This window comes from Solanum pennellii, chromosome 3 (genome assembly GCF_001406875.1).
Source record: "Solanum pennellii chromosome 3, SPENNV200".
In the NCBI taxonomy this organism is placed as follows: domain Eukaryota; kingdom Viridiplantae; phylum Streptophyta; class Magnoliopsida; order Solanales; family Solanaceae; genus Solanum; species Solanum pennellii.
In genome coordinates this window covers 67217334-67231457 of record NC_028639.1, presented here as the reverse complement: position 1 = coordinate 67231457, position 14124 = coordinate 67217334, and the positions used below count along the sequence as shown (strand labels likewise).

Sequence of the window (14124 nt, the reverse complement as noted above, 5' to 3'; positions counted from 1 at the left end):
CTAGAATGTGGTGGTCTTGACTCTTCAAAACTTAGGGCATGGCCTTTGATTTCAAGTATATTTATATAGTCCTCACACGTGGGCATCAAGTAAAACCATGATAATTTATAGGCTGAGCCAAGAAAATATATTATGAACAATAATTGCATTTCTTTATTTTATGTAGACAAGTTTGAAAAGAAAAAGGAAAAAGAACACTTAATACTTCTTATATTATGATGAAATTTGAGAAATAGTAGAAGGCAAAAACGAGTGAAATTTCCACTTTAGGTACAAAAGGTCAAAGCTTTTGTTGCGTGCAACCGTGCCATTAATATATATATATATATTAGAGTACCTTTTTTTGGTTTTTTTTTTTTTTCTAAAATAATATATTATTTACTGGATTTTACCTTTTTTCACTTTGAAAAATGATGACAAATGTTGGAGGTTAGAAGGTCTAAAAAAGAACATTGAGGTTGACTCCTCAACAATGGAGTTATGGAGTGGCTATGCACTTTTGTCCCATGAGTTCCCTTATTGGCAAACAACTCTCATTAACTTGCCTCAATTTTTGGAGGCATTTATCTTATACTTTCACATGTGATATATTGACTCTTTTTTTTCTTCTTCTATTACTAGGTTTGTAGTGGAATGATTTTGTCCTTCGTATTTCGAATTTGAATATCTGATTGAAAATATCGCTCAAAAAAATTGAATTAATCGAATCTCATTAAGAATATTAATTATACACCAAGTTGATAATCAGAGAAAATCATTCAATATTTCAACCCCACCAAAAGTAGGGGATTAGAGAGAGTGTTATATTTTAATTAAAAAAAATCAAACACGTCTAGTGTTTGATTAGACACAAGTCATTTATAATGTTACATGATTATTTAAGCTTATTAGGAACAAAAGACAAATAACTCTAATCAGTGAAACTTATGAAAATTATTCTTTGGAGCTACTAATATGATTTCTCATTTTCAAGAAGGAAAAAGATAGGATTTTGAAATTTACAGTTTTTAAGTATGCCATACCAATTTTATGGCTATTAAAACTTGTCATTAATAAGTGTAATAAAATAAAAATGCAAGTTAAAATATTCTCAAATTGGGGGTTGTTTCTAGATAAGTAGATAATCCAAGAAAGGTATTGGTAATGCAATAATAAAATTATGGAGTGTATCATGCGTTAGTTATTAAAAGAAAGTTTATGATAAAACAACTAATTACACTAATTCTTATCCACATAAAAAGGGAAAGAATCAATAGGTCTCATTGCAAAATCCTAACAACTCTTAAGCTAAGATTTAATAATTCCTTCGATTATATACGTTTGTTTGACTAATATCTTGTTTGGGTAGCTATTACATATTGTATTGTATTATATCAATCAGTTTAAATATAATATTTGTATATTGTCATTTAATCTTTTACTGTATCGTGTTGTTAGATTTATCATTACGTAACGATGAAAAAAATCATTTTATGTAAGGATCATTTTAGTATGATCATATCGTTATTTTAATTCCTCTTTTTTTGTTTCTTATTTATTAATTCTATTGTATCATTTAACTTAACTTTTTATACTAATTTTACACCGTAATACTTTTCTAATAAGTTTATCTTTTTAATTATTAATATGTGATATTATTTAATAATAAAATAATATAATAGAATGTTATATATATTATGAAGCAATACGTAATCCTCCAAACAAGTGGGTATGCTTAGAGGAAAAGGTGGATTCCCAAGATACATTCCAATCTAATATTTTCATTTTTTATTGTCTCCTAATATTTTTGAAGATTTAAGCATACTTTTTAAACATTTTTGAATGTTTTGGGGGATATTGACAAAACTGCATGACAAACTAAAAGATATTGGAAATCATTCACACTTAAATATTTGAACTTTAATTGTGGAAAATAAATATTTCAAATCCCCTATTACTCTTTTGTGCATCATCTTCTTAGGCTACTTTTTGACAAAAGACATGCATATACACTAATATAGGGGACAAAATTTTTTTTTCATTTGAGTAGAACACATTAGGTTATAAAAAACTTATGCATAGAGTATTTATATCTAACTAAATAACTAATCTTAAAATTAATGAATCAGAATAAAAATATATATCACTCAATCATATATACATATAGTCATTAATTTGGTGTAATACTCTGTGCGAGTAAGTTTTACACTAATAATTATAAGTGAATATTAATTATATAAATTATGAAGATTTATAGTGGAATAAATAAGGTCCTTCCAATTTTATTTTTTTTCTTTTAACTATAGATTTCGATTTCGAGCCGAAAAAATTCCTATGGAGAACATTTACGCTGGAGTCCCACGTCGTTTGTGGAATTAAGACATGGATTCCTTATATGGTCTTGAGATATTTTTTCTTAGCTTCATGAACTAGTTTTAAAAATTGAGTCAGGTACAAAATTCATTACTTTATCGTAATAATAGAGTCAAGCGCTATATCAATTTATTGGATGTTTGGGGTATTGGAGTCCACCTCATTTGTGGAGTGGATATACACATGACCTCTTTATATCATCTTGAATAATTTCTATATATCTATTAGCTAACTTGTGAAATCGAGAAAATTTAAGATCAATTTTTTATCAATTTCTTCCTTTAATAAACTTGATGCACCGCAAATTCAAATTAGTCAAAGCTATAAAAAAAAAGTAGCAATAATCTAAAGATATATATCCAATCAAGAGACTTAGTTCTCCTAAATAGAAATTAAATATGAAAATGTTCCAAATTTTTTGCAAAAAAAGAAGAAGGTGAAAATACAAAATATTAAATGTAAAAAAAATAAAGACAGAGACTATGAAACCTATCATGGGCCAAAGAGTACTACTTTGTCTCCCTTTAGCAATGAAATTTACCACCTGACTTGATGCCATTAGTAAAAGTTAAAAGACAAAACTGCCGACAAAGCTACAATTTTTTTTTCTTTTTTCCTAATTAATACTAAATAATAATGATAACACACTAACAAAAATTGACATCCATAAACATAAAATAAATTAAAACTTTTTCTACTAGCTCACGTGACCACAACCAACCATTGAATGACACGTGTCAGAAGGAGTTAATTACGGAGAATTAGCGGGACATATACAAATGATTAGTTTTTCACACTAATTAGCTTCCAATGAAAGGAATATAATTAACACCTTAATTAGCTACTAGTGTTTAATTTGGTGGTCCTGTATTTACTTTACATATATATTATTAGACTACTATTAGAGAATATAATTTCTGTCTTTATGTGGTATTCCATCTCTATCCAACATGAAAAAGTAAAGAGAGGTTTATCAAAAAAAAAAATTAAAATTAAACCCATGAAAAATTGAATATTAAGTACCTCCTAATGACCAACATTTAATGTCATAAGATAAAAAGAGAAACAAATAGGGAACTATTCTAACATGTGCTAAAGGTAAATAGGCTATGGAGTTTGAGTGGTGAAATTGAGACATTGGTACAAATGTAAGATCTTTTGGCAATCTTTATAAAAAGATTTTATTTATAGTGTTTGTCAATCTAAATGGTGGACATATTATAAATATGTATAAGCTTTTCTCTTGTTGTTTCTTTAGGTGTTGGATATGGTGGACTTTGCTAATCTTGTTCTCATGAAACTTAATTCAAAATTGTAGACTATAATGATTGTATTTTTGGAATTACGTATGAGTCTATATATACGTTAGGAACAAATCTTTAGGTGGCATATAGCTAGCTTGTGTGGAAGTTTAAATTGAATATGCATGTACAATATCTTGATTAACATGAAATATATACAAATCTAGAGATAAATCGGGTCATAAACATATAAAAAATTTGATCATTTGAAGTTTTGTGTCCTTGTTGAACCAACACATGTAGCTTCATGAATGACTTTAAATAGTTTACTTAGTCATTTTAAATGCTCCAAAGAACACATAAATAAGGCGAAGATGGAGTTTCATGGAAAATCATAATTGGATATATATAATGGTCAAATCTTTATTCTTGATTTTCTGAATGAAGGGTAGTTCGATAGGGATGTAAATTATTATGATTGATTGTTCCTCAAGGTTGAAAGATAACAAGTCAGGTCATACCCTTATAATAATGTATTTAGATAATTCTCATGTATCTCGTTTCTTGTATGTGCTTTCTTACGACATTTGTTTGGTCCAAAGAAATCCATGCTTATAGTAATATATATATATATGATTTCAGACACTAAGGCTCCATTTGTGTCAATTTATACATAATTTTGCATCTATTAAAAGGGAAACAAATAGGGAACTATTCTAACATGTGCTAAAGGTAAATAGGCTATGAAGTTTGAGACATTGGTACAAATATAGATCTTTTGATAGTCATATAAAGAGATTTCCTTTGTAGTGCTTGTCAATCTTAATTCAAAAATATTGCAACATACAATGATTGTATTCCAAGAACTACGAGTCTATATATCATAATAATTGTATTGTGTGAGGCCCGTCTTTATTCTTGATTTTTCTAGATGAAGCTAGTAAATATAATTTTAGATACAAATGTTCCGTCGTTTCGATATATAATTTGAAATTTAATAAAACGTTATTACTAAAAAAAATTATGTAAAGTGAAGCTAACTTTCTATTTTCATTTTGTTTTTTAATATTCTCACTTTAATGTCGAAACTTAAAATCATCACTATCATCTATTAATAGGCAGTCGCCACGAACAACCCCCATCAATAACTATACCCAATCATTACAAGTCTACCATCTACGACCACCTACCTTCCATAATCATCATTATTAAAAACAACCAATACCAGTTATTATTGTCGCCGATTTTTGAAGCGAGAAAAAAATTGTCACAATATTATAAAAGTTATGATTTTTGATATCCATTTCATATTAAATTTAACATTGTTCATTTTTTTCTCAAAAAAAAAGATAATTTTTTACACAAATAGAAAGATCTTAATAGTCATATTCAAACATCCTAAATATAAAGAATTAAAGATGATCAAGAGACTCATAGGTGAGAAATGGGCCATATAAGTCTTAACTGGACTAAGAAAGCCCATATTTGACACAGCTTGAATTGGGCCAGAACTGGAGGGACTCTTTGTATCATATAGCCTATTTTGAGGCCTCTTTCAACTAATCAAACATTATTTTGAGTTTTATGGCTAATTAAATTTCAGTCATGTTTTTTTTAATACAAAGACATCATTTGGACGATCATACCTTAAAATTAAATCTGAAAAATTATGGATATGTCCAATAACTGAAAATATCGAAATCTCAAGATATATTAGCTTACTATTTTTATTTATTGTAATCCTTTCTTTTGAGGTCAGATGAGTTAGATAATTATAAATAATTAATTTTAAATATAAAATAAATTCGCAAAAGCTCATATAACATTGCAAAAATTTTCTCATACTTTTTGCCAAATGTGCGGCAATGTTATTTTCTCTAGTAGTGAAGTCTTTATGTTATTTAAAAAATATAATAAAAAACAATATAAAAAGTATATATACCAATAATATCTATTTTTATAAATTGATAAAGCTTATTATAAGTTTTAACAAAATATTGATCATATATCTTAGGGGTGGAAGTGCAAATTTCACAAAGCTTAAGGTGTGTCTTTTTCAGTTTTGACAGTTTGATAATCTTCGCAAAGCTGAACAAATTCAAAACCCTACTAAAACCTCTGTTTTTCCTCTTAAAGAGTCAAAAGTAGTCTTAACCAAAAATTCGTAAGCGGAGATTAATGGCAGAAACGATGGAAGTGGAAGTGGAAGCTGCGGCGGCGGCAGAGAGAGAAGCAACCAATAGTGTCATATGTCAGTTGGCAGACCCAGAAGGGAATCCGTTGGGTGCCGCCTTGTACCTCCCTGAAAACGCTAGTCCAAAAGAGCTTAATCAAGTTGTCAATAAGCTTCTCAGCAATGTAAGCAATAAGAACTTCAATGTTCTTTCTATTTTTATTTGAGTTCAACCTATTTAGATTGAAATTATTACCAAGGAAATTAAAGAATAAACAATTCTATAAGCTAAACTGCTTTCATGGTTTAAATTGAATCAGAATGATTAGTTAACAAGTAGATTCTAGAGAATTACTACTACGAGGAATCATGGTGTATTAGATATCATTTCATAAGTGTCAATTTTCATGCTGACTTGTAACTAAGGAAATTTTTGGAGTTTTTCAGGAGGAAAAGTTGCCTTATGCATTTTATATCTCAGATGAAGAGCTTGTGGTGCAGCTTGGATCATACTTAGAGAAGAATAAAGGTAAATTGTGTAGTAGAGTTGTAATGCTATGGAGCTTATAAGTGATTATCGAAATGTTTATTTTGCTAATTATTGATGGAGATACTTTGATGAGTTTCATTGCAGTGTCTGTGGAAAAAGTCTTGACAATAGTTTATCAACCACAAGCAGTGTTTCGAATCCGCCCTGTCACTCGTTGTTCGGCCACAATTGCTGGTACAAAATTATTCACTTCTCTTGTTGTTATGCTACTGAGCATTTTCTCCCTGTGATCCTTTTACTCTGGCAATTGATAGTGCGGCTTAAAGAATTTATGCTGTGGGTTAGTGTTGGTGGAACGGCAGTGCGGATTGAATACTTTGACCAGTTGCTAATCTGAGAATTAACACTGTGTTTGATTCCAAGATGGAAAGAAAAATGTGCATTTTTTATTCTGATTTAATCTGCTTTTATGGAAAACAGATTGTTCTTCCACCCTTGGACTTAATAGACATTAGTGTGAGCATCAATAGATGGTTCTTATTTGTTGAAAGCAGTAGGCTCTTTATGAGCAAACTAAAGATCGATGAGGAGAATCTCAAATGAGTTTGCGAGTAGCTCCAACAAGCTTTGTTGGTGAGAGGGAATTTATGTAGACTATTTGGGTGGGGTGAGGGATCCGAGCCTACAGACATTACCAGAATTTCAATGGCTATGATCGTTTCATAAGGGATCGAAGTCTGGGGAGGGTAAAGTGTGCACAACCCTTACCTCAGGTAGAGGGGTTGCATCCGATAGACCCTCGGCTCAACAGAAACAGGGGGTGGGGGGATAATAAAGCATGAACAATAATACCAGAAGAGGGATATAATGCAGGGTGGAGAAACATATCACGGAAGAAACATCTGGTTTGGCTTCACAAAAAAAAAATCCTCCTCTTTACCTACCCTTTCACATTTCCATTATTTTTGGGAAGGTATTGAAGATTAAAAAATAAATGGTGTTGCTGGTGGGTAGTTGCCAAAACAATGGAGTTTTAATATGTTTATGAGAGAATGTGAAACCCCCCTTGCATGAACTTCTATGCTTGATATGTTCTACAGTCAGGATTTTATTTTCCACCCGAGAGGCATTTGGTTCATGCAAATAGCTATTAATCTTGTTTGTCGGTGATCTACAACCAATTCATATGCACTTCTGTTTTTTGTACTGACTAACATTCTCGGCATGTCGTTATCTTTGTTCTGTATATCTTTGTCTAGTTTTCTGTTTCACCCTGGAACCTTCACATTTGCTTTAATCCGTTTGAGTTTTGTGCTTGCAGGTCATACTGAAGCTGTTCTTTCAGTTGCTTTCAGTCCTGATGGACGACAGTTAGCAAGTGGATCTGGTGACACTACAGTTCGTTTGTGGGATTTAAATACCCAGACACCGTTGTTTACATGTCAAGGTTTGAATCTAAGTTTCATAGGCATGAGTTGCAGTCTCAGTTTTTCATTTATTATCTTACGTAAAATATAGTAACTGAATGATAAAGGTCTTTAAGTGTATCCTCTTACAAAATTTATTTAGCTGATTACCACTTTTGCGAATGATAACTTCTTAATATGCTGGGATTAATACTTGGATATTGTACCTCCCTCAACATTCTCATACTCTTGTTTAAATCCTAGTTTGGCTACTTTGAATGCATTTTAGGCACTGGTCATTTATCATGCATCTGGTCAGATGATATTGTATGTTAACTTTCCACAGTGGTTTTAACATTGGACTGTGAGGTCATTTATTTTTCTATAAAGTTCTGCTTATTCTATTCTTATGCCACAAATGCTGCAGGGATTGCCTGTTCTTTCCTTTTGAAATTTCAGCATCAAATACTAGTTATGAGTCTGCAAGCTACCTGTATAACCAAATATATTGCAGTTGCTACGCAACAAAAAGAAAAGTGAAAAGAAACAGGTTTTATGTTCTAAAGCGTATAATTCTGCCAATGCTTCTTGTTCCCTTTGCCAAAGTTTCCGAATCATGGTCTTACCAACATTTCCTTTATGTGTTTAATAATGTCCATGAATGAATAGTGACTCTATATATCCTCTTTGTTCCAGGGCACAGAAATTGGGTTCTTTCTGTTGCATGGTCGCCAGATGGTAAGCATCTTGTTAGTGGAAGCAAGGCTGGAGAACTTATCTGTTGGGACCTTCAGACTGGGAAGCCTTTAGGGAATCCGCTTACAGTAAGTCATCTCAGACTTGTTTTTGTGTAGTTATTGAGATTGTAGAACTATGGATTTTATGTGTTTTTGCCTGCTGGGCTTTATGGGTCAAGATCCCTGCTAAAACAGCATTTTCCTTGTTAACTGCCGTCTATTGTGCCTCAGTTACAATAAATCCTGATAATCTTTCTTTTTACCGGATGAAGATAGAATCCAGATAATCTACTAGCAACCAGTGTTATTAAAGTTTAATTACTGTCTGTGCAAATAGTGTATCTGTGGAAGGGCTCTATTTTTCTTTTCTGCTAAGTAAGGAAACTTATTAGTCAGGTTGAATATTGTATGAAGTGATAGCAACCAAAGTCTTGGAAGTAAGGAACTCAAATAAACATACAAGAGCTTTGTTGAAAATTAGGGAGAAAAGATTTTAATTGGAATAGATTGAAGAAAGAAAGGAATATCTGTTCTTTTTATTTAAAAAAAGAAAAAAGGACTATCTAATTATTTAAGTTAACAGTCAATTACTAGATTTAATCCGTAGGAGAAGAGAAATGAACTCATTCATGGAAATCCTTACCTAGGGGCTAGGGGAATGTAAGGAGGGGTTCAATGGAGAGATACTAGGGTTCTTCCCTTTGACGCTCACAAGGTTCAATCATCTAAATTCAAATTCAAACATAGTTAATGAACTAAATCCTTATGACAACTATTTATACTAATGGGATTTTTAGTAGTGGGATAAGGATATTAATCTGTGATTAACTTTATCCCAGTTTCGGTTTAAGGTGTTAACTGATCCTGGGATTATGTTATCCCAACATTTGTACTACCATCCCATATAGAAGCTGGGCCTTGTTCTTGCGTTGTAAATCCCATAAGTTTTTGTTTGCGCCTTGTAAATAACTGTTTAAGCATATTGTTGGCCTTCAAATCCTCTTAGATGGCTCTCTTAAAAGTTCCTCGAGCTCTTGAAAGTTGTTTGAAGGTCTTCACGCTCATGACTGCCAGCTTGAGAGTTATCATGAATTGAGAATTATTGCCCACTATAGGCTGTATTATTGGCTAATGTGCTTATGTTTGTTGGTAGCTAGAATTCGGAGTGTAGGTGACTCCTCAATTGAACCATGCAAAGTAGATGTCACAGGATGCATATGCATAATTTGATCAATCATTGATTACTTTAGTTGTATCTATAGACTATGAGTGTCTGCAATGTCAAATTATGGTTGCTAAATGCTGCCCAAGTGGCTCAGTTCAAACTTTTCATCTTTCCTTCCTTTTTAATTTTGACATTATCTTCTATTCTTATTTCATAATACCTACATATACCCCTATGAAGATTTTCAAGTAAAGAGCCCTTGAGTTAAGAAACAACACCTAGGTCCTCTATTCTTTCTTTCTTGACTTAAGTCGTGGCTTTTTGTGACATGCACATCTTCCCTTTGTTGCTTTTGTCAAAGTAATTGTCCCTGATACCAAAATAGTTGGCTCCTTTTGACTTGGTGTAGTGCTTTGTGAACTGTTCAAGAGAAACTCTTTGAAGAGTCTGATTGACCTTATCATGTTGCAGGGCCACAAGAAATGGATAACTGGTATTTCTTGGGAACCTGTACACCTCAGTGCTCCATGTCGCCGCTTTGTAAGTGCAAGTAAAGATGGCGATGCACGGATATGGGATGTTACCACAAGGAAGTGTCTCATTTGTCTCACTGGCCATACACTTGCAATAACATGTGTAAAATGGGGTGGAGATGGAGTTATATACACGGGGTATAGTTCTTTATAGCATTTCATTTTACAGATTGTTGTCATTTGTGTAGTATATTGATCTCTGTGGCGAGCATCAACTTACTGTGATGGGCCACTTGATGTATCTATTACTTGAACTTTGCTGTTTCCTTTGGTGCATAGTTCTCTCTTTTTTTTGTGTGTACACACAGAGAGAGAACGAGCCGTTGAAGGGGTGTGTGTGTGTGTATACAGAGAGAGAACGAGCTGTTGAACCCAGACATTAGTTTATGATATCTTTGATATGGTGTTAGTAACATTTGCTAGTTCATATTCCAGATCTCAAGACTGTACAATCAAGGTATGGGAAACCACGCAAGGGAAGCTGATACGTGAATTGAAGGTGAAGTCTATAACTTTTGATTATTGTGGGACTTTTCAACTGCTCCGATGCATGTGCTGTGACTTTGTTTTATTATTCATCACCTGTATAGTGTATTCAGTGAGGTTGGTATGTGCTTGGTGGGTTTTCTATATTTCCTTGAGATCCCTGTGAAGCTTTCTTTCAATTTACATTTGAAGTAGAAAGGAAATTTTCTGATTGCTCAAAAGTGAGGCTTGTGATATATTATCATTTGTCTTTGTAGTCCATTCTGACATGTGGGCAATTTTTGAGCATCTTTGTATTTCATTTTAAGAAACACTCTGTCTACGGTGGAATAAGTGTACTCCTATAGATTTTGAAGCTAGTGGATGTGCATATATGAAAATTGGAGTTTCTCGCCTCCCATGGAGTAAGATGTCTTGGAAATTATGACTAGATGGGTAGTTTCTTATTTATGCTCCTACCATTTAATGATATGCAGGGTCATGGACATTGGGTAAATTCTCTAGCATTGAGCACTGAATATGTTCTTCGAAGTGGAGCTTTTGATCACACCAATAAACACTTCGCATCTCCTGAGGAAATGAAAAAGGTAATCTTTTGGTATTCCTAGTCCGAAAGCTTCTTATGTGCTTAATTTAATTTGCCCTCAATATTGCAAGGATTCACTTATATCAACTTTAGTTGGATTAAATTAAGACTTCATCCTCATACATCCTTATGAAGATACTCTGCTGTGGAAGCGTGAAATGTTTATGTATAATAACTCAAAACTTATGGTGAGAGTGAGAAGTCACAGGAAGGTTTGATGTTCAAAAATATACAAGCTGAGCTCATCTCATCCATGATCCAGTAGGCTAGTTTCAACGACCTCCTCAGTCTGGGAGTGCTGCAGTATGACATTGATGAATACTCCTCAATTCCGCGTTGGTGTCTGCTATATGATCCTAGCTATCCATTTGAACTCATTTCATTCCTACAAAAAAAAAAATTTCAATGGCAGATAATAACTAGCAACAATTTTTTCGGTTTTCTTGTGAGACTAGATGTTGACACAATAGTGAACGTAGTAATCTTTTAGAGCAATAGCAGGCTGTATAATTTTGGAACTCACAGCTTAGTCCTTAGAAACATTTGCAAAGGTGAGATATCTCAGCTCGTACAAGATTGTTTGTATCCTTTTTGAGTGAGTGCCAGCTCAGTACTTGAAACAGTTGCAGAGGTGAGATTTTATCTCAATTAAGCAACTCGTACAAGATTGTTTGCCTCCTTGTGTTTTACCTTTTACATTTTGCTAAAAAGCTAGGGTGACCGAAGAGATCCTCAATAGAGATGCCAGCTAGAAAAAGGATAAATCTATCTTTTCAGTTTTGTTGATCAACAAAAACATAAGCTGCATATACTATATGAGGATTTGTGAGGAAACCGATGGCAACAAATAGAAAGGTACAAAAGCTGGGGGCCTCTCTAACATATAGAGAAAAAGAACCTCACTGTTTTGACTCTTGGAACTCAGATGGAAGTTAACAAAATCTGGTGTCTTTCACTGAACTGGGTCTAAACCTAAAACTTAGGGCTTCTTCTATCTTTTGCCTTATGCTTTCCTTAACTACTGAGATTATGCATGCCTATATCTTGTGGATCTCGAAGCATCCCATATTCTCATTTAGCAGGTGACAGGGCAACAGTATACACCAACGAGAGGCAAAGAGCAAATGAAGAACAAGAATCTTTGATGCTATTTAGTTGCTCCAAATTGTAATTTCTCCATCCACACAGTACTTAACATTGCTCTTGTTTCATTGCCAGGTAGCACTTGAAAGGTACAACAAAATGAGAGGTAATGCCCCTGAGAGGTTGGTATCAGGATCAGATGATTTCACAATGTTTCTATGGGAGCCTGCTGTCAGCAAGCACCCAAAAACTCGCATGACAGGTCATCAACAGGTTAACAATCTTTCTGTGCTGTAAAGGATGGTTTTCTCCGTGTGCATGTGTGCTTTGACGGTGAACACGGCCTTCATTTTTTGTTCTGAGCATCGAACCATGAATTTCAATTTTTGCAGCTGGTTAATCACGTTTATTTTTCTCCGGATGGTCAATGGATAGCAAGTGCCTCATTCGATAAATCAGTAAAATTATGGAATGGAACCACAGGAAAATTTGTTGCTGCATTCAGAGGTCATGTTGGACCTGTATATCAGATAAGGTTAAAATTTGCCATAAAACTCAAATCTTCCATTACTTCAACAGTCAACTGTTAGTTACTATCCTTTTGTTTTGCACAGCTGGTCAGCCGACAGTAGGCTACTTTTGAGCGGGAGCAAAGATTCAACCTTGAAGGTATGTGTTTGCATTACTCTTGGTCTTGTCCTGTTAAAAACAAGTCGTTAAGAAAACCATTTATGTCTGTATTAGGTTTGGGATATCCGGACAAAAAAATTGAAACAAGACCTTCCCGGCCATGCTGACGAGGTAAGCTTCTGCCACAGGCATTTTCAGTCTCTTTCTCTACATAACTTTTAGATAACTTTGTCTATCTCTGAACTTGGAAGGTTTTCGCGGTCGACTGGAGTCCAGACGGCGAAAAAGTAGCATCTGGTGGTAAAGATAGAGTTCTGAAGCTATGGATGGGATAGAAACAAGGGTGACTCCAGCCCTATACCAATGAAGCTCTTGTTTTTAGCCCTGGAAAATTCAAGGCCCCTACTTTTATTTATTAGATATAAAATATGTAATTCAAGTAGTAATCGCCATTCTTATTATTATTAATATTAATGATATACGTGAGTCTTTTACCAGCCATTAATCACATAATTCTTACTTTATATTGTATTTTAGGGATTTGGTTGTGGTAATTATAGATGAGAGTGGTAGATAGTTAAGGTCATTACAAAGTAGTTTTCCTCTTGTTTTCTCCGGAACTTTAATTTAATCAATTTGTTTTTAAGTTTGGCTATAAAGAGTTTCTTCGTACAGTGTATCACAATAGAGTTGTTTCAGTCTAATCAAATGGTGACAATCTAGATTGGAATTAAAAGTGTTAAGGAGAAAAATACAAGCTGGAATACCAACTTCACTTATCGAGTTCCAGTTGCCTCTTTTAACGTTAATTTTCTGAGTTAAAAATGCCCAACAACTTTTGATAACCTAATGATTTTGGATTAATAAAAAAAAAATCAGATTATAATATACTTGTAATGAAGTTCTGTACATTTTTAAATTTTTAAAGAAGTATTCAAGGTTATCATAGTATTTTTTCTTTCTTCCAATTGTCATCTCTAGCAAATCTTAATTTTTACAACTAAAAAGAATGTCAAAAATGTATACACATTGATTTCACATTTATATATTTTGAAGTGAAAAAGAAACTTGACTTAGCTTTTGTTTTTCCTAATTTTTATAGTTAAATGTTTATTTCTCTATGTATAGGTTTTTTCATCATATTTGAATGAATCATATTTTGAAGCCAAAAAATGATTTAATCTACCATGGTTAAAGCAATGTTTTAATGCCTTATTAATTTCGAAATAATAATAAAAAATA

General features: G+C 33.0%; 1 protein-coding gene and 1 long non-coding RNA gene across 2 annotated transcripts; one reads left to right on the top strand and one right to left on the bottom strand.

Annotated features, from left to right (window-relative positions):
• Window positions 1-5610: 5610 nt before the first annotated feature.
• Window positions 5611-13471, top strand: LOC107012332 (notchless protein homolog). The gene is made up of 13 exons (XM_015212145.2): window positions 5611-5951; window positions 6214-6295; window positions 6401-6490; window positions 7578-7703; window positions 8359-8486; window positions 10036-10235; window positions 10533-10596; window positions 11060-11170; window positions 12388-12525; window positions 12645-12787; window positions 12867-12921; window positions 12997-13053; window positions 13134-13471. Exons 1-13 carry the CDS (start codon window positions 5772-5774, stop codon window positions 13215-13217), a joined length of 1458 nt encoding a protein of 485 aa, XP_015067631.1. The 5' UTR covers window positions 5611-5771; the 3' UTR covers window positions 13218-13471.
• On the bottom strand, window positions 11248-13275 carry LOC114076572. The gene is made up of 2 exons (XR_003577587.1): window positions 11693-13275; window positions 11248-11554 (listed from the first exon to the last, which is right to left on the bottom strand). It is a non-coding gene; the product is annotated as an uncharacterized LOC114076572 (long non-coding RNA).
• Window positions 13472-14124: the final 653 nt, after the last annotated feature.

What these genes read in the sequence shown, in the direction of transcription:
- LOC107012332 (XM_015212145.2), top strand. Translation starts at nt 5,772, where the DNA reads ATGGCAGAAACGATGGAAGTGGAAGTGGAAGCTGCGGCGGCGGCAGAG. An exon ending in ATACTTAGAGAAGAATAAAG is followed by an intron (nt 6,296 to 6,400) that starts GTAAATTGTGTA and finishes GTTTCATTGCAG; the next exon opens with TGTCTGTGGAAAAAGTCTTG. An exon ending in ACCGTTGTTTACATGTCAAG is followed by an intron (nt 7,704 to 8,358) that starts GTTTGAATCTAA and finishes TCTTTGTTCCAG; the next exon opens with GGCACAGAAATTGGGTTCTT.